This window comes from Seriola lalandi, unplaced genomic scaffold (assembly GCF_002814215.2).
Source record: "Seriola lalandi dorsalis isolate HSWRI2012SDOR001 ecotype SW California unplaced genomic scaffold, Sedor1 jcf7180002054579, whole genome shotgun sequence".
Taxonomy (NCBI): Eukaryota; Metazoa; Chordata; class Actinopteri; order Carangiformes; family Carangidae; genus Seriola; species Seriola lalandi.
Window position 1 is genome coordinate 650,291 of NW_019525132.1, and position 21,387 is coordinate 671,677.

The following is a 21,387-nucleotide window of genomic DNA, read 5'->3' on the forward strand; positions in this document are numbered from 1 at the left end:
TATCTGAGATGAATGATTCAGAAATTCCCATGAAAAAAAAGAAGATCGGTACAAAGTCTGAAAAGTCTGTGGCCAAATGTGAGAGCTCATTAGTTGTGATGGACACCTGCCCTAGGACTAGGACTTTTCTTATTAAAAGTGCATGCTTTTTAACTGGTATTACAGATGTATTCATGTATGAATAAACAGAAAGTGTTCCAAACATCTGGTACTTAAAGTATATAAAACATCAGGATGTTTTTGAATACAGTATGTATTTGTGAATATTGATGGTTATATAATATATATGCATTTAATATTGTTTGATTGCAATACAACACAGGGGAACACAAAGTGTGACTTTGTCCAGAAAAAGAGAGAAGAACCTGTTAATCATCACTGGGTACTGAAACAGAGAGTGTGTTAGAGTGTTGGCGGTTTCTGTTCCACCGGTGTGACTCAACAGACTGTTTGCTGCTCTTCACTTGGCTGACAGAGCATTGCATATGTGTGTGTGTGTGTGTTTGTCTTTGTGTGTGTGTGTGCGTGTGCCTCACCCATCTCCCATACCCTTGGCCATCAACAGTGTCTTTGTGTGTGTACGTGTGTGTGCAGTACGTGCAGCATGTGGCCTGCATGCTGTACTCTTGGCTGATCAGGATGTGTGTGCATGTGTGTGCATGTGTTGGTGTGTGTGCACACGCGCGCGTGTTTGTGTGTGTGTGTGCGCGTGTGTTGGCCAGATCCTTGGCTGCACGCCTCTAGTGAGTCACCACTTGACAACAAGGCAGAGATAAAAAGAGAGAGAGAGAGAGAGAGGGGAGAAGAGAGATGGACCAGAGGGAGGAGAGAGTGAGGATAAACAGGGCAGAAAGAAAGAGAGACAGATGGAGAGAAGAGGGGAGAAAGGAAGAAGGAGAGAAAGTTTAGGAAGACAAGCTGTGAAAGAGAAGAAACAAATGTAGATGGACGGAGAAGACAGAAAGTTAGAAAAAAATGGAGGCAAAGATGGAAATAACCCAAAGGGGAATAAGGAGGGGTGAGGGGAATGCGGGTGAAAATGAAGATAACATGGTGAAAGAGGGAGTAAGGACAGGAAAATGGGTGAAGTAGAAACAGGACAACTGAGTAAGAGACATCAGATAAGAATAAATAAAAGGAAGAGATGTTAAAGAGACAAGAAGAGGGCGGGGTGGAGAGAGGGAATGTGACAAGGAGAGAGAAAGAGAGATGAGGCCAGGTTAGAGAGGATGGGAGGAGGGAAGAAAAGGAGGAGTAATGAAGACAGGAACAATGAGTAGGAAAAAGACTGAGGGGGACAGGCTTGGCAGCTCCCAGGTGTGCCCTTGAGCAAGGCACTAAATCCCCAAACAGCTGCTAAGAGGCCAGTCATGCAAGACCAAGCAGTTCTCAGGTGTGTGTGTGTTTGTGTGCGTGTGTGTGATGCAGCTATTTCCCCCAGGGTGTTGCTGTTAATAGGGGGAAATGTTCTCAGTGCAGTAGTGTGGTTATTTATATGGGCAGGGTAATGAGTAGAGATTGGCCATAAAAACAGGATTATGGGGGTCAATGACAGTGAAATGTTCTTTCAAAATTGAGATCAAAATAATAACTCGTCACCACAGGCAGGATTAAGTGACACAGCTAATTATAGGTCTTCATGGTCAACTTTGATCAAGTCATGTTTAAAATGAATTCAGGTATTTCAACTTTTGAGACCAAGCATAGGAAAATGGGCTTGTGTTTTTAGTATGTAGCTGGGCTGCAACTAAGGTTATTTCACTACCCATTAACCTATTGATTATTCTAACCAGTAATATGTGTTTTTTTTAGTCTATAAAATTAGAAAATACCTTAAAATGCCTGTTGCATTCTCCCAGAGCCCAAAGGGATAGTCTAAGGTACAAGCTACACAAAGCTACAATGATCTGAAAGAAAGAAAAGCAGCAAATCCCCACATTTGAGGATAAATATATTCGATAAATAATCAGTTGACTAAATAATAATTTGACTGTTAATTTCGACTCTAGAATGTAGAATATGTTGTTATTACTCAGTGGATAAAACAACCTGTCTACGCTGCAGATGTGTTGTCTAAAGTGATGTGTTGTTCTCCTGAACCATCAAAATCTGTGCATCAAATAACCGTGTATCTGTATTTATTCAATCTATGATAAATTAACAAAATGAATCAGTTTATCGTGCATGGGTAGGCCAAGCCTCACAGCTGCATGTGTGTTTGTTCACATTATTTCACTGCATCAGTGCCCTGACAGTCATCAGTGTAATACCCTCATAAGATGATGATGACTAGACGCTTGAAATACTCACACTCACATATAAACACAACTTTAAATAGTCTCACTGAGTCAATGACCTAGATACTGAGAGGAAAATGTGTTTGTGTGGATTTAAATGCCTTCATACTTACAAGTATTTGTGCATTTCCACCATTTTTCTCAGCTAGCGCATGTATTTGTGAGGGCATACATTCATCTTTTTGCATACTTAGAATTGTTTGTGCTTGTGTCTATTTTCTCTGCCTGTTTGTGTGTGTGTGTGTGTGCGTGTGTGTGTTTACACATGCATAATTTAACTGCAGAATAACCCCCACATTGTCTGCAAAGAGAACAGTCTCTCACTATCACAGGAAGAGTATTAGGAGGCACTACCTCCGCCTGAAATAAACAGATAAATTTGTCAGTGATTCACACACACACATACACACACACACACACACACACACACACACACAGAGCTTGTCTATAATAAGTGAAGACAAACACAAGGAAACAGGAAATGTGAGACTTCCTCTGAGCAGTGCTCTTCAAGATGCTCCAGTCCTTCCTCACCTCTGTGTAAGTGCATATAAATACACCGAGGGTAAATGTGTGACAACACATGACCAACATCGTATTTACTCGTTTCTTTCACTGCTAAAATTGATAACAAAGCTTTATCTAAGACAAGACATGAGACAAAACATAATACAGCGAGTGAACACTATCAAGTCAAACAACAAAAGTTCTGCACACAAAAGAATGAAAACAGTGAATACTTCTTCTTTCTCTCTGTATCGTTATCTAAATTTACTGAGGCTCATTTGGTATTCCAGGTCCACAAATTCACAAGATTAAAAAGCCGGCATTATTATATATAATTATCATAACTGTCATCTTTCCCCTGCTGTCACTTTCTTTGGCTAAAAGCAGTATATTTTTAACAGATCATCTCCCTCCCTCCCTACTTTCCACTTGCTGATTATCTATTTTTCTCTTGTCTGTCAGTGTCTCCATCTCCTCTTCTCCCTCTTTCCCTGATAATACTCGTGTCCCCGATGGGAAGTCTATTAGATCAAGCTTTTCTCTTTCCTGCTCTCTTTTCCGTTTCTGGTTCACCCACTTGTTAATTCTGTAACAAGTTTTCCTTCATACTGTCAACTCATCTCTCACTCTCTCCGGCTGAGTTTATGTCAAGACATGATCTCGCTACTCTCTCTGACCTCTTCCTGACCTCTGCGTGCCTGTCTCCTTCTTCCTCTCTTTGCCCTGTGCCTCTCTTTCTAACTTATTATGCCCATTCAGTCTGTAGAGTGCTAAGTCTATTAGTCTATTACTGTGCCTGCGTCACAACAAAGCTTCTGGCTGCTGACTGGTGCCTCAAACACAATCGCACACACTTTTCTTACATAATCTCTCCCATGGCTCAACCACAAAGAGGCACGTGAATGCACAAACACATTCTGAATTAAAAGTAATGTAACGGTTGCTTTCCACCTTATTTGTTCCTTGATAAACTGAGTTGACTTGAGGACTGTCCCTGCTTCTTCATGGTTGTAAGGCTGAAGTGTGAGACTAATGCAACGTCAAAGTCTGATTTGTAGAATATTTGGAGGCCAAGTGCAAAGATGCTGCCTCCAGGTTAGAGCGTAGCAGAAGTGAAGGAGACTGGAGCTGGAGCCAGATAAAATCAACACATAACTATCTGAGTAATGATCTGAAACTTTCAGACAGGACACACCAAATCAACTGATGTAAACGAAACTTGTTTTTGTCAAATTGAGAGCATAGAAAACTCTAAAGGGATTTTCCGGAGACAAAGAGCTAGCTATAGTCTTGCTTAATCCCTGTAATAACCCAACATGCCATGCTTAATAAAATCGGCACACTAGTTAATATTTTGCATGGAGAATTAGTTAATTCTTCTCTTTCTTCATTTAGGGGTTTGACCTTTAGGTACTTAATCTACCAATAAAATGTTTACCCAACAAAATCTAATTAGTTATCACAAAATGTTTTTATTGTTTTATTATTTATTCTGAATACTCCAGGTTTACACTGAAAGAAAATAAGTTCTACAGTCTCAATATCTTTCTGACAGAATCCACAGGTATTATTATCCAAAATAAATGTTTTATGCAATAATTCAATGAATGGGTAAATGTTTTTTCAAGATTTTAAAGCTTCCTTCTTTGGCTGTCAGTGGAATTGGGTAAGACAAATATTATTTTCTTACTTTCTTTCATCTTTGTATTCTCGGAAAACACAGAGACTGGCCTCAGATCTGATACAATATTAGGTTGCATCAAAACCTGTTGAATCATTACACTAAGAGACACTGAAATAAATCACTTTATTAACTTCTCTGATGGAAAAGTTAAGATGAAATTAACCACAGAATTTTCCATATTGTATTGTGTTTCCAAATTTATCCATTAAACGATTTACAGACCACATTTGTTTTTCCAGTCATATCCCTAAACATAGTGGATGTTAGCTGTAAATGCTCTTAAACGGCTATGAGTGTGCAGACAGGCACAATGTGAGCACAGTTTAATACAACAAGCCGCAGTCTGTTCTTTGGCTTTGTATTAATCTCCTGATGCTGTAACTACGTTATTACACTCAGTGACTAAACAGGAAAGGCCAAATTACCTCACTGTCGAAGCACATCATACATTGTCTGTCAGACTGTACTTGCCCTGAGAAAATGGAGTGCTGTAATCTCCCATAATCCTTACCAGCAGTGAAAATGCCTTCAGTCAGGTGCTGAATACAAAATACTAGGATTTAGATCATCAAAAACATACACTGTCACACACTGTAAGTTACACATGGAGGACCTATCAAACCAGAAAAAAAAAACAACAAAAAAAAACATTGCGGCTGCAAATTTCTTTTCCTTCCTTTCCGTTCTACATTCACACACATACACATCAGAAAACTGCAGAGAGCCAAACACCAGAGCAGAAACATAAAACGTGCATGATAAACCATTAATCTGTGTGTACACCTGGGCCTGTGTATATATTGCTGTGCATGGTCACATCTGTGTGTGTGTGTGTGTGTGTGTGTGTGTGTGTGTGTGTGTAGACTGTATGTCTACTTCCCAAGGTCACTGCTGAAAGCTTGGAGGGAGAAAAAAAATTAACAAGACCAGTGGACAATGACGTTAGCCCTGCAAGGAACACTACTCTTAAAGGGACAGCTTAGGACACAGGTTTGAGGGGAAAACTCCACGTAGATAACGGACGATTTCGATGTTTAATTCATTCATTTAATTTATTCAGGATCACTCAGAGATCAGGGATGTGTTTGTGGAGGAAAACTGGCCAAAACAGACAGAAACACACAGAATAACATAATGAATATTTTATAATAAGAAAAAAAAGAAAAAAATAGCTAGACGGAGAGAGATAGAAAGCATAAACTGTTCTCCCCCCTGTAGTACAACACACACACACACACACACACACACACACACACACACACACACACACAGTCACATAGCGTGGTAGCCGGTGTTGCCTGCACTCACATTGAAAAAGAGCAGGCAGTATCTCAATACAAAGCCACTCAGGAGGTTTGAGGCAACAAAAGGCTTTTCATTAGTGAACTACAGACATGGGACAACTCTAAATGAAGAGGTCTAGCTGTGTCACTGTGCACAGAAGAAACAATCCAGACGGACATCGCCAGCATGCATACACACACACACACACACACACACACACACACACACACACACACACACACACACACACACACACACTTCTTGTTTTTCCAGTTGTCCTCAAAAGGCCATGTAGTATGCTGAGGAGTGGGTGAGACGCATCCCACTACAGCTACGCCTATATTTGTGCTTTTGAAAAGAAAAGAAGAAAAACACCTTTTGTGTTGGTTCTGACTCTCTAACCTGACTCACTGTGAGCCTGCAACCTGCCTGACAGCAGTCATCTCTTACAGTCTATAACTTCCCGTCTTCAGTAGCTTACTGTACTGTCACTTTCTTTTCTTTATATCAACACCTATTCTCAGCTTTGTCTTTTTTTTTCCTTTTTTTTTTTTTTTTAAATCCACACCCTATATACCTTTTTGCTCTCACGCCTTCTCTCACTTGGAATATGTGCGGTTTTTTCCTCTCTAAAATGTTCTCTTGCCTTCTGTCACTTCAGGTGTGCTTTCTTAAGATTAAGTATCACAGAAGCGAGAGGTGTGACCCATCTATCATTTAAAAAGTTGTAATCTAGTCTGAGCAATCAGACGTCTGTATAAATGCCAAAAGCTGCTTGATGCAGGACAGATGGAGGCAGATGCTTCAACCAGATGGTTAAAAGCCACAACAATACAACTTTTTATCCACATACAGCAGTCACTGGGTTTTTTTCCTTCTATCAATCTCTTGCCTTTCCCCAGCATCCCTTCATCCTCTCCCTCGACTTGCACTCCATCTCAATCTTTCCTTTCTTCCATCCACCCACCTCTTCATTCGTCTCTTGAGTTTCCTATTCTCTCCTTTCCTTTCCATCCGCTGTCCTTCATTAATCTTTCTTTTCAAGAACAAAAAGTGCTGGTTACTTGGACACAAGATGTGAAATCACTGTACTTTTTAGTGACTGTACTCTGTAGTCTCTTATATTTTCCTTGAACTGTGCTCACATGGACAAAATACTGACACACAGGTCAAGCCATGCATAAAACACAATATCTATACAAAAGTCTCACACACACACACACACACACACACACACAGTTACCATGCTAAATTCATAAAACAACACCAAAGCACACAGCAGTCACAAAGATACAGTCTCAAGCAAAACTCCATTCACTAACAATTATAGCTTTTCCCTGCGCCACACCGGAGCCAGCAACATGACACATTTTAAACAGAAACTAAGGTGTGTATGTGTGTGCAGCCATCTTTAGGCATGCAACTGAAAATGACATGATCCATTTTGGTGACAATTTCAGAGAAGTTCTTGGTGGGCCTCCACTGTGTGCATGTGTGAGAGTGAAAGTTTAAAAATGGCACCAAAAAAATAAAAAATAAATGCTGTCTAGACAGTTCTAACGATATCATGCCATCAGCTCTTCCTGTTGAACTTCAGTTACAGTGTGTGCCCTCGATCATACCACCTCAAATTACACTTAGTACAACATCAGAGCTGCCAAATAGACCATCTACCCCCACACTCATGTTCTCCGTCTTACCAATGCTCCCCTTTGTGTGTGATGGTGCCTGACTAACCTGAGTGTAGAAATTAGCCATAGTGGTGGTTTCTATGTCCTTCTTTCCCAGTATTTCCATTTTGACTGGAGCTGATGGGAACTTGGTTGAGAAGTAGTCCAAGAAATCAGGCAGGTAGCTGGCTTCTCCATGGATGATCCCCATGACATAATGAGCTGCCTGGAAAACATGGTCAGTGAAGTATTTTAGATAATGTTGATGTTTTGAATAGGAGAAAAGAAATCATATTTAACTGCATTCATACTGCAGCTGCATCATGCTGCACTGAACACAGCATCCATGGATCAATCTGATCAATATCTATGCCGTACCTGGGATGAGTCCTCGCTGAACGCCAAGGTGACAAACTCCTGGGCAAATCTCTGCCTCTGGCCCATTGAAAGAGAGGAGAGCTGTGATGTGTAGGCGTGGGCCACCAGCGCCCCTCCATTAGGCTGGTGCTCTATGTGGATGTATGGGGCAAACTCCAGACCTGCCATGCCGGGATAGGTGCACTGCGGCTGTTGTTTGGCTGTTGAAGGGAGTGGTGTAGTGATGGAGGACGACGGAGAGTTGGGAGTGTCGTGAAGAGAAGAGTTAAAGAGGGATTTTGAGGCAAGAGGAGGAGAGGAGGGCAGGAGAAGTGAGGTTTTGTTGTTAGGTGAAGGGTAAACCGGTAGCGGGGACTTGAACGGAGACATAGAGGAGTTGTGTGTGGGATCGGTGGTTGAGGAAGAGGAGGTGGGAGATGAAGAGGAAGAAGGGAGAAGAAGTAGACCAGCACAAATGGTCTGGCAGGAGCGGTGGTACATCTTCACTCGTTTGTGTTTCTCCCCCTCTTTGTGTTTCTTCTTCTTTTTCTTCTTCACTTTTTTAATTTGCAACTCCTCTGAGTTAATCTTGGCTTTCTCTTTTTCATCTGGACAGTGACACACAGAGAGAGAAGAAAGGACGTTGTTACTTAGAGGGAATGGAATTATTAGAGGAGACAGCATTCTTAAAAAAATCAACACAAAAATTGAAAAAACTTGGTTTTGAGAAGCCTTGAAGGGAGCAGGGATACACGTTATTCTTGCAAGATTTGTAAGAATCAATTCCTGTCTGCTTCCTGATCTGTGATGAACCAACAAGTCAATAGTTCAATAACCCCTGCTGTAAGAAGACACTTCTCACCGCACTTTACAGTGAATCAGGTCCTTCTTTGGAATGACATACTTCCACTATAATAAAGTGAGGAGATATATGGGCAACACTGCAAATAAGGTGCTGATTATGCTCCTAAGTCTGTTAAAACAATATACAATAAAATACAATAGTTTCCCCTGGATTGTTGTGTTATTTATTTTCAGTTTCTTAATCGCCAAACAAACTGATAACTGATAAATTCCCTATTTAAAAAACAATTAAACTGAAAAATGAGTCCTAACTATTTTAAGCAAGTGTAGACAGATGAGTCATAGCTTTTCCCAGATGGTGAGCTTCTCCTGGGGTGCACACATAAAATAAATTGAAGAGCCCTGAAATGGAATCCCTTGAGAAAAGCAGATATGACTAAGCCAGGAAACAAGCTTTCGAGTGGCATATCTGAACAGAGATAATACTGTACATGGTAGTCCATCTCTTAAACGCCCGGGGCAGGACAAAGTGGAACATGCAAATTTATGCATTGTGCTACTGTATGTATCCGTCTGTGAGAGTGTGCGTGTCAGAGCTGTTCACGTCGATTTACAAACGTGTTGGTGGTTCATTCTTGCCCAGTGGTTGTGTAAACAAGATATATTTACTGCATGTGTGTGTGTGTGTGCGTGTGTGCATATGTGCATCACTTTGATAGAGGCGCTGCTGCCTCAGCATAATTCCAACATCAGCCATTATCTCGCTCACACACACATATAAACACACACCTTCAGTGTAGTTTGTACCCCACACACGTTCAATGCAACATGAGACAGGAATGAGACAGAATGAAAAACAGCAGAGAGAGAGAGAGAGAGAGAGAGAGAGAGAGAGAGAGCAATAGAGACCAACAGAGAGAGAGAGAGAGAGAGAGAGAGAGAGAAGGTATTTGCAGTACAATACCCAAGCTACTAATCCAAAAGCTCTTTAACCCACAAGTCAACCCTCCCCCAATTCTCACATACACACATGCATGCACACTCACACATATACACGCACACACACACACACGCACGTTTATTCCCAAACCTCAACCTTCATCAACCCACAGAAGAACAGCACAATATGGGAAAAATATGTGATGTGTGATAAATTTGTTGGATATTGCAATGGTGATGTGAAATGCAGAGACAGATTGTAAGTACCGAGATGCAATTTCACCATCTCTCACTGCAAATATAGATACTGAAAATTAATCTTGTTTCCTGGGAATAAAAAATTATTTTAAAGTTCTTTTAAAATTACAATAATAACAACGTTCTACATATGTAATATTCAATAACACAGCCAATTGTTCTGATCAGTGAAGAAAAATGCATAATTAATATACAGATTTAGCAACTAGTTAGTATTCTAGTCAATGTCAAACATCTGCCAGTATGTTGTGTGCCTGCAGCTACTTCACAATAAAAGATAATAGTCTTCCTTTCCTTCATGGCTTTTTTCTTTTTGGCAGATTTTGTGTCATTGAGAAACATTCAATGTGTATGCAGCACACGCATGTTCATTGTCTTACAATAGTTTTATGTATTTTATGTAGTAGATGGTGATGATCAGTTTAAGGTCAGATAAGGCCCCAGTCAAATAAGCACACATCCTCAGTGGTAAAAAAAAAGCCTTAGTGACAGAATAGCTGTTTGCTGCTTATTGATTTCCTATACATGTTTCCTCTGGCTGCTTCCCTCCCTCTCTCTGTCGCCCTGTTGAATTGTAAACTTAACACTCTCTCACTGATTAAATTTCTAGCTTTCCCTCCATCTCTCTGTCACTCCAAACATTTGCAAACTTAACACTCTGTGATTAAATGACTCACTCACTACTCTCTGGTCTCTGAACTCCGATTCAATATCCCACCGTGTATCCCAGTGTGTCTCTATTATCGTAAACACACATGATTAAATACTAGGCTTTCTAGCGGGATGACTGCAGACTTAACACACACACTGCCTCTTTCTCTCAGTCTCTCCTATGTCCAGCCTTTTCCTAGCTCTATGTTCATACAGAAAGTTGAAAGACTGAAATAGTCGCCAAATAATCCATCTGTAATTTTCATCTGCAGCAACTGGCTATGGTATGTGGTCAAAGTCTTAGTAAGACTGAAATGTCACAGTGTGGTCATGACATACCAGCACAGGGACACTGCAAGTCTGAGTGGAGCTTTACAACAAATCTGATCAATCATAATAAACATGACATTCATGTGTATATGTCAGTGTGTGGTGTGTCTGTCTAAAAAGGTCAAGTTTTAAAGAGAAAACAGCCACTGTCTGGGGAGCTGCAGTCTGGTGGCGGAGCTCAGATTACACACACACACACACACACACACACACACACACACACACACACACACACACACACACACACACAGATGGAGATTACGTCACATTGCTCTGCAAATAATTCACTACTGTCAAAAGGTTAGCAATGAAACTCGCCACCACATTCGTAAAGTGTACACAGCAGAACAAAGACGTTCATACAGTAGAGCCAGACGAAGGCTGATGGATAGGTTAACTGATGCTGGCTTTCACCTGTTTTAAAGGATACAACTTTACATATTTTTGTGCCTTTTATGTCTAAATCTATTGATACAATATTTCTATTGTATTAGTATTTTGTATTTCATTACTTTTGATTTCATATACAGTGAAGTTGCATATTGTCAGTACATATCTTTGTCACTGTTATGTAATTAAAACATTTCATTGGGGCCATTCTATAAAAACAACAAAACAACAATTTTTTCACCCTCAAAAAATGACTTTGTTCTTAAGAATATCATAGTGAAGAAGACAAACACATGTTGAACTACAGGAACATGTACAGAGACATTTAGGAAAAACTGTGGTTAAGGTTGCAAGTAATATTTATTTTCATTACCTATTAACATGGCGATTAATTAATCACTTAGTGTGCAAAATGTTGGGGAAAATGGTGACAAAGTCCATCACAATTTCCTGGAGCCAAAAGTGATGTCTTCAGTTATTCTTTTTCAAATAACAATCCAAAAAAAAAAGTTTGTTTACAACCATAAAGAAAAATCTTCCATATCATCTAACCTTAGGATCCTTTTCCTAATTTTCACACATTAATTTGGGTTTTGGTTTGCTAAACTGAGAAAGTATGTGTGGACAGATAGAGTCAGATAAAACAATGCAGAGGACAGACAGAAAGCGACAGAGAGAGACTGAGCAGGAAAAAGAGGAAAAGACAGAGTGAAACACTGACAGAAAAAGAGTGGCATTATAAACATGGGTTACAGGCTACATTGCCTTGGCCTGTCTCTCAACTTCTCCCGTTTCAATCCTAGCTACAAGATGCACAAGCAGCGCGCACACAGAAACACACACGGTGTCAGCGGGTCAGACTAAATAAACCCTAAGCCAAATTTCTCCATGTGAGGAGCAGCAGGTTCAAAGGTCAACCTAATTCCATGGATCAAATTCTCAAAGAAAAAAAAATGGTTACAACACTTGTCAGACTTATCGAGTTCTCCCACCACACAGCTACTATTTTATACTGGGCCTTTTATGGCTAACGCACAGTATTAGCATTTTTTCCCCAACACCCACTGGGATGCTCAGCAGTTGTGTGTGCTGCCTGTACGTTACAAACATAATGATGATTTACTGTACAGCGCCCTGTGAAAGTAGGCCATGTTTGGTTATCTTAGCAGCAGGTTTTCTAGTGTGCCTCTACTGAGCTAAAATTCATGCTGAGGTCCAACATGGTGCACTTACACAAGTCTGTGTTTCTAACTGGCATGAATGCAATAAATGCTTCCAGTGATGGTCTGTACTATTCTGCAACACCTTTTAATTTTTTTAGCATTAACAACATAGTATTTTCTTTTGTTTTTAACTGCATACTGTGGAAAGTGATAGAAAAGATAAGCGATGGAGAGACAGATGTAACAAGTAGCCTGTGGGGTGTGTAGATCAGCCCACTGAGCCACCAGGACATTGACACATTTGATTGCCTCCTCACTCTCACACCAACAGGCTGCCCAAACAATAACCAGTCAACATGGCAACTACTTTCTGCAGTCCAATTAGGGTATTAAAAACCATAAAACACAATCAACTGTAGATGATAAAGAAATCCAATTATCACAGTAACAATATAATATCACAACACATCTTGCACTAACCAATTTTTGTGCTGAAAAACTGATTTTATATTGTATTTTATACATTATATATTGATGGCCTTAAATAATGCTAAATCTCTAATTATGTAATTCTATATAAATTGGCATTTAATTTGGTAAAATGATAAATCTGGTGCTGAACCAGTTAATATATACATTGATGAACAGAAAATAAATCACCAATTTTGACGTCTTGACAAAAAAAGTTCTCAACACAAGGTCCACACAGTTGCTACAACCCCTACAATGCCATATACGAACACTTGTTATCACGACTGAAATTCCACACTGGGTGTAGGTCATGTGATAACAACCACTGTCTCTGCAGTTCTAGTACTACTCTACTACCATCTCCATAACATTCAAGCAACTCCATCCACTGAGGAAAGCCACTTGATGTGACTGAGAGCTTAAGAAACACCAAGTAAGAAGATGAGCTTTTTTGTAAAGCTGCTGTTTCCAACCTTCAAGCATCATGTTGATGATTTTTATTATTATTTATTAACACTTGCTGGCTCCAGCTTTTAACATGTGCTTTTCCATTTTTCACATGATTATAATACTTTTTGGTTTTAAACTGTTGGTTGGACAGAAACTAATCTTTAGACATCACTGTGGGCTTTGGGAAATTGTGATGGGCATTCTGCACTATGTTCTAACAGTTTAACCAGAAGTGAATATACTCATTAATTGCATCCATGCAAAAGTCACTTGATATGCATGTATGTGTGCTTCCACCAACCTTTAATTGGCTGCTTGACTTCTCCATTCTCCCTCTTGATCTCGTTCATCACTTTGTGCTTCTTCTTCTCCTTCTCCTTCTCTCTGTCTTTGACCTTCTTCTTTTCCCTCTCCTCTCTGTCTCTCTCCTTCGCCTTGTCCTTGTTGGAGTGCTCTGTGGAAGCAGAGAGGAAAGTTTCAGGTCTCAGCGGTAGAAAGAACGAGTACTCAGATTCACTCGCTCGCAAACATGCACGCAGTTCACTTCGATTTACTTCTGTATCTTCTTAACTGAACTCTTGCCAAGTTCCTCACCTTGGCCGTCACCCTTAACTTTTCCTTTATCATGCTGGTCTTCCTCCCACAGAATGTTTGGCTTCTCCCTCCCCGCTGCAACAAATTCATCTCTCCACCGCAGCCTCTCGTCTTATCTCACGTTTCTTCAGCGATGTAATGACCTTCCAATTCCCTTTAAGACTGCAGCAGTCACTCTGCAACTTCCCTCATAACCTTACAACCACATCTCATCTAGATACACCTCATGTTTCTACCCCCAAACTAATCCCTCCTCCATATTCTGCCTCTTCCAGCTTCAATATGCTCCGGTCTTAAAAGGCCTAAAATCTTCCCTCACTTTTCGACTCATTTTATTTCCTCTTCCAGCTCTTCCCCGTCTGACAGAATCATTTGAGTGTTGAGGGAATATTACAAATAGAGGAACTGGAGTGCGCTCTAATGCAACACTCATTCCAAATCGCTGTGGATAAGAGCATCAGTCTAAAATGTAAATATCATACCATCACACACACCTCTTCAGTTGTTGGAGTGCTCTCTGAAAGTTGAGGCACGTCTAAGTGTGTGCACATTAACAAACACACACTTTTTTTCTTCTGTAAACCAACATCTCTCACCTCCAGCTGAGCTTAGAGAAACCTCACCTTTCTTAAAATAACTTTCATTTTATCAGATCTTTTATTCTTTGTTTCCTTTGATTCTTTATCTCCTTTCATATTCCCATAAAGAAATTAAAGAAAAAAAGCCTTTATTTTTTCCACATTAGTTCTATTGCCTTTTCTTTCTTTTCCTTTCCAAAGAACTTTTTTCTTTGAACTCGGTCAGATCCATCGTTAAAAGGAAGCTGTGTTTTCAGACTGTTCACTCTCCTGTGGATGTGAGGAGTGGGAAAGTGAACACAGTGGGGTTGGACTCAATGTTTGCAGGATCAAAGGAGAAAATGCTTTGAAAGTAAAAAGGCTTAAAGGAGCAGTAGAAGAATTAGAGTTACATCGATACACTCTTTTCAATAATATTTAAATAAATACCATGGAATTTTGAATTTTAGTGGATCGTTTTTTTGCTACTTAACATGCAGGTAATCATTCCCCTCATATCCTGTGGTTAAGAGGAAGAATGCCAAAAATGTTAACAAACCATTTTAAGAACTATGCAAAATAAATGCTATAAAATAACCAGACACTGTAAGCTGCCTGCTGAAAAAAAAGCCTGTTTCAAAACATCAATTTAACTCCACAGGAAACTGCAGATAAAAGAGGGCTCACTCAGATCTAGTGCCAGATTTATAAAAAGATGTCAGACCATGTCGGAGTGGTAACATTCATAAACTTAAAATTTAGAGGCAACGAGAGATAAATTATGCCAGGTGGCTGACCGGGCCTTAAATACACTAGAGAACAAGCAGTTTTATCACAGCTTGAGAGAAGGGTCTTCCCCTTAAAATAAAGAGAAACTTTCTTTTGAACTTCATGGGAACCACATTGAAGAGGAAAGAGCTGTATGGTGCTGCAGTAGTTAATGCCCACGCCATGGCTTGGGGGATGGGTGGGTCACAAGTTCAAACTGATCTATAACTAAAATGTAAAGCACTGGCAATTTTGTCAGGGGAATGCAGCGCAAAACTAGAGATGTATAAGAATCAGAAATGAATGGGGTCCATGAAAAATATTTTTTTAACATTTTTTTTCTGACTTTTCTTGCAGCAGGCAGTTTTCAAGGGGAACACAGCCGGTGGCTTTCACTGTTTGGATGATCACAGGAGAGAGATCACTTTGAAAGATAGGAGGGCCAGCGGCAGGCAGTTTGTAAACTTCAGCTACACCAGAGCTCAATGGCGTCAAACTTTTTGCAGTTGGGGAGGGGACTCAAAAATTCAGGAAATCAATGGGGTATCCACATTTGGATGTTAGCTTGATTTTAATGTAAACTGCAAACTGAAAACTAACTTCCTGAAAAAAATCTACCCTTGAATTTAACTATATTTCGCAGGAGTATTAACTTGGGGCAGTGTTTAACACTGTAGCCCAGCCAGGTTTAAATGTGTGTTAGTAATGTGATAAGACTGGCGACCTGTCCAGGGTGTTCCCTGCCTCTCGCCAAAATGCATGCTGGGATCGGCTCCAGCTGCCTGTGACCTAAACAGGATAACGCGTTCAGAAAATGGATGAAAGAATTGTATTAAACTTACAAACCTTAACACTCATCTTACAGAGCTTTCCATGTGAACGTCTTTCATATTTTTTTTACATAACTTCTATTCAACATTCACTTCTATGCTCTGAGTATCTGATTTTAATATGACAGAGTGTTTCTTTCTGGACATCCTTCTACCAGATTTTCATGTGTAGATAATTAAACTGAATCATGCTAATTCTGTTTTTGTGAAAGAAACTGAAAGCTACAAAAATTAGATATAGTGAGCGAGCTCCCCACTGTGAACACCACATTTGTGGAGCAGTCCCATGTGAACAGAAGCACATAATTTCTTCAGTAAATTGACTCAGTCTGTAATGCTGTGGCAAACTGGGAATAGGTAAAAGCCATACAGGCCTATGATGTGCATGTGCATATTTAAGGATGTATATGGTAAAAACAGTTAAATTCAGAACATACTGTGGTAAGACGTATATATAATTTTTGATTATTGGTCTGTCATCAGCAGCTCAGCAAACATATATTAAACTGAAGATGATAGGGAAGGAAAGATGTGTTCCTCAGAAGTGAGTAATTGTATTACTGTCTCTCTACTGCATGCAGCTGGCTGGCCAAGGAAAACCAAAAAGCACAACCGATTTTCAGATGTTTTTGCATCAGCGTTGCTGCACTCTCAGACAACAGGTAGACATGCCTCCCAGCAAAATCCTGCTAATGTAAGATGGTCAGTTCACCCCTGCTGGTGTGGAAAATCTATGCTTCACCATTCAAGCAAAAAGGTTGTAAAGCCTTTGGCACTCTTCTGCACTGCTATAGTACATGTAGAGTTATGAGTTTTGTAATTTTTTTGAGACCAAACAAATGACCCAGCCGACAGCAACTTAATTGGGTGCTGATTGCAGCTAAGCTTCACTTTCTCTCCCTTTTCCCCCCTCGCTACACTTGGCCACAGACAAATAGTCCCAGACATCGTAAGGGATTCTGTCAGAATAGTGCATTTACATGCACACAAATAACCTAATTACTGCAATTCAGACATTTACACAACTCACAGTAACAAGACTTCCGTAATAACCCAGGTTTACATGACTTTTCAGAATGATGTCCACAACGATAGACGCTCTCGGGAAACAGGAAACTGGAATAGTGAATAATAAGAAATTAAATGGACTTTGTCGATGTTTTCCAGATTGTTGTGTTTATAGAGTACCTTCATGCAGGCTCCTGTTATTTGTGACAATAGTTGTAACATGAAAGGCTTGAAAGCTGTAAGTAGAAAAACTTGCCATATTATACTTTTTTTAAAATAAGGTGTTTGCGTAAGTCTTAACCTTTGACTTATGTGGTATGTGTAATGAATCAAAACCCAAAGAATAAACAGGCTAAGTGGTTTATACTACAACTAGTGATTAAAACATTGGCAAGTATTACAGCGTCATTAATTGAGTTATGATGTCTCTGAATTCAGCTTGAATGTGAGTAAGATAATCCATTTAAAGTGTTCACCACCTGAATTATTGGCAGCACTTCACTTCATATAATTATATCAGACTGCATGTAAATACACTGGGTGTCAACAACAGTTCAAACAGCCAAACACTTTGCCAGCAAGGATTAAACTCATGACCTTAGAATAAAACAAGAATGTCTTATATATTAGACAAACCTGCACAGTTTATCAATTAATATTTACATTTGTCTTATTATAATTTCCTTGTCTTGGTCCACTTGTTCACTGCGACAGACTCAGGCGCATGTTTATTTTTATTTCAGTACCAAATGTAACCAGGAGTCACTGCTCCCTGGCCACTGCCTTCAGCCTCGCTCCAACAGCAAGCCCACCACTAATATCACTGTGATGATGTGATACTCTTTGGATCCCTGCAGAAAAATTCTTTCCTCCCAGGAAGGTCAGAGCACAGTTCGGCTTCTCAGCAGCGCTCTTCAAGCTGGCAGGACTCACTCGCTAGCTCGAGGACACTTCCCAGCACCATGCCTCAAACTCATGTCCTTAAAGCAGTCTGTCTAACCACTGGGCCAGGCGGCCTGTCACTCAGCACCTGAGCATTTTAATCTTTGAAATCATTTTGCTCGGGATTAATGTGTATTAACACTGTGGTCTAACTCATGGTGGTCTACTAACTCATCTTTGCATTTGAAGCTATTCCGTATAATTACAATCTCCTGCTGCTGGCCATTGAGCAACTATCAATAGCAATTACAGGTTCAGTGTTTTGCTCAAGAGCACCTCAGTGACACTGCTGAAGCATTGTTACTAAATGTTAATTCTTGCTGCATCCAAATGTTCTCAGTCGGGCCCAAAATGAAAATGGTGTGATCTTTCAGTGACTGAAGTGTCTTCCAATTCAGTGACAAGACCACCTTATGAATGACTATTCTACAAGATCGCTGATGACTTCAGGTATGATTGGATTCTCTGTGTGAAATGAAGTCATGAGTAATTATTTTTAACAAGCTTGCATACAGTATGAAGAGTTCTTAAATTAACATAATAGGCAAATAAAAGCTTACCTGTAAACTTACAAGTAGTTAAACTAAAATAATTGATTTTTAGTGTTATGGTTGCTCAATAAAAATGTATTCATTAATGAGTTAAGAGATAGAGTTTATTTAACATTCACGATTTTTTAAATCCCTTTTAAATACTCTTTAGCTGTTACGAAATCCCTTCCCTGCCACCTTTTTGCCTGAATAAAACAAAACTGACATCCAGCACAACCTGTTTACAAGACAAGGGTTTCTGATAGTGTGTTAGGGCTACAGGCCAACAACATGTCACGCTGTGGTGTTCTCGCTGACTGCAGTGGCTGTTCAGAGCATGTCATGACCTCTTAAACTACCCAACTGGAAAAGGGTGACATCATGCATTCACACAATCTCACATGTGTCCACTCGGTGTTCCTGCTCACATCTATACACTGACACACAAATGACATTTAGATACGCTGACCAACACAAATGTGCACATGCCAAGATTTGAGAAACTGCCTTGGTGTGACAATGACAAAACACCCATAAAAGCAAAAACACGAAAAATCAATAAACCAAAAACCAAGGTCCACTAATGAGACCGTCTTAAGACAGACATTTTTGGCTTTAATGTTGTGATAGTTGGATTAATTGAATATAATAATTCCATGTGCCAGAATATATCTATATATATAATTTTATAAATGGCCTGATATCTATAATGTCTATTGTACAATTATATGTACAATAATACTGAGCCACATGTATGTTGATGATATACAGCACTTCTTTACTTTATAATGTGAAATAAATAAATAAAGTGCTATGATTGATGTGATATTTATGTATGACATAAAGAATTTGTGTTGCCTGTATACTGTAAATTTTGCTTATATACAACACCTTTTTAGTAACATGATTAAGTAATTTGACTAGATAATGTATTGTCTGGTATATTGAAAATTACAATATTGTAAAAAGCTTTATAATAAATAGTTATTGTTTAACATTTTTAAAATATTAAATGCTGTATTTTTTGTTCTTAGAAGGTTGCATTATAGAAAAAAAAGGAACAATACTTCATAATTTATTTAGCAGACCACTGTTACATTTTTTGTGCTTTTTCCTGGTCTCTCGCACATAAAAGACATTTTAGCAACACCAGTGGTCATACTCAAATAAAAACTAAATGTGGGGGGTTGAGTCAATAATGTAGTTACACTTGCTGTTGTCAATAGAGTCAAAGTCTAATCACTACAGTGTGATAATAAAGGTTTCAGATGTAAAGCAAATTAGTGGAGAAGTGGCAGAATGAAATACAACATGCTTTGCATCTACAACTGTAAAACATGGAGTATCAACAAGCCAGGGAGCTCTGTGTCTGTTTCCCATACAGCCCGAGGTTACAGAAGGGGGCGTGGTGCTCTACCAAAACAACACTTAGACTATAATGGCGGGCGGCTGTCATATTGTTATGACAGCGGCGTGTAGTTTTAATACATACACAGCTCCAATGGCAAATAAAATAATTACATGCGCATTTATGTTACGGAATTACCAACAATCCTCCTCAATCGTTACGCTGACATGACAGATTATAGCTTGTTTTTGCAGCTTATAACATCTTAGAATGTATATATTACATTAGCATACTGTTAAACGTATGTGAATTAAACACGCTATTTTTAGTCAATAGGACGTAACTACGTAACAATTCCGCAGCAGCACGAGAGCAGCTGGTTACAATCTAACAACAAGGTCGCGCGACTACTGCCCTGGAACGCTGTATAGGAGCTCGAAGGTTCACGAGCGGGTGAACAAGCGATGAAAGCTGGCAGACAGAGACCGTACAGACATCGACCAAACTGGGTTTTAAAGCCACTCAACTCGATGTAAACATTTCCCCGGGCGAACAAATGTGTAATGGAGTAACTCTCGAGCATTCCACGGGCTCTTACACAACGTTTAGGAGCGCCTTTTAAACAGAAGCTAGTCCAAAACAGGACTGTCCGAAGCAAATTAGAAGGCAGACAACTGCACACTCCGGGCCACATGTTCATATCCCAAGTGGCTGAATCTACGACGAGCCAAGTTACTATAAAAGGACAGAACTCGTGCCTACTTATAATAAACACAACTCAAACTTTATGAATTTACTTCACGTTTAAAGTCAATTTTAACCAAAGAAAATACACTATGATGGCCTACCTTTGGGTGGCAACATGACCTCCCCATTTTCTCTCTTCACTGCAGAAATGTAATTAAATCTGCTGATATCGTTGTTGTTACTAACGTTGCTCCCAGGTCCGGAGGTCAACATCAGTTTATGTTTCTTTTTCTCCTCTCCGCCTCCTTTCCCCTTCTCCCTCTCTTTCTCCTGCTGTTTATCTTTACTCGGTTTCTTGGGTTTGGAGGTGGAAGGCGCTTTGTGGAGAAAGAAATCGCTCTGTTTGAAGACTTTGTGTGTGTTTGTCGGTGGTTGAGATCCACCGGTAGCAGGCACCGGAGGGTTGTTGCTGCTCGTCTTGACCGGACTGAAGCTCCACAAACCCGCGCTGCTGCCATAACTCTGCTGCTTCGTGGGCTGCTGGAGTTTCTCTTTGCCGCTACCGTTGCCTCCCACTCCTGTTTCCCTGCTGAGTTTTTTGGGTTTAACGCTCCTCTCCTCGACTCGGACCTTCTTGGGCGGCGGCGGGTTGAAATCCCGGGAAGACTGAGAGCGGTTGTCAGGGGCTCCCTTTGACTCGGTCGGCTTGACGAGCGGGCTTTTAGCGGAGGCGACCGCTGAGGCTACCGCAGTAGCCGCAGCTCCGGTGAGGTGAACGGTGCCCAGCGAGTCAGCCATCTTGAGGCTTCTCTCTCTATTTACTCTCTTCCCCCAACGGCCGTCGCTGCTGTTTTTTTGCGCGACGTGC

At 40.1% G+C, this 21,387-nt stretch overlaps 1 protein-coding gene across 1 annotated transcript in view; it reads right to left on the reverse strand.

Moving 5' to 3' along the window:
• LOC111663661 (uncharacterized) overlaps nt 1-21,387 on the reverse strand; it is a 34,965-nt gene extending 13,578 nt beyond the window's left edge. The window contains exons 1-4 of the mRNA XM_023417949.2: nt 20,681-21,387; nt 13,557-13,709; nt 7,821-8,407; nt 7,510-7,668 (exon numbers count right to left, since the gene is read on the reverse strand). Coding sequence (XP_023273717.2) covers nt 7,510-7,668; nt 7,821-8,407; nt 13,557-13,709; nt 20,681-21,317 — 1,536 coding nt within the window. The 5' untranslated portion in view covers nt 21,318-21,387. The remainder of the gene's footprint in view (nt 1-7,509; nt 7,669-7,820; nt 8,408-13,556; nt 13,710-20,680) is intronic.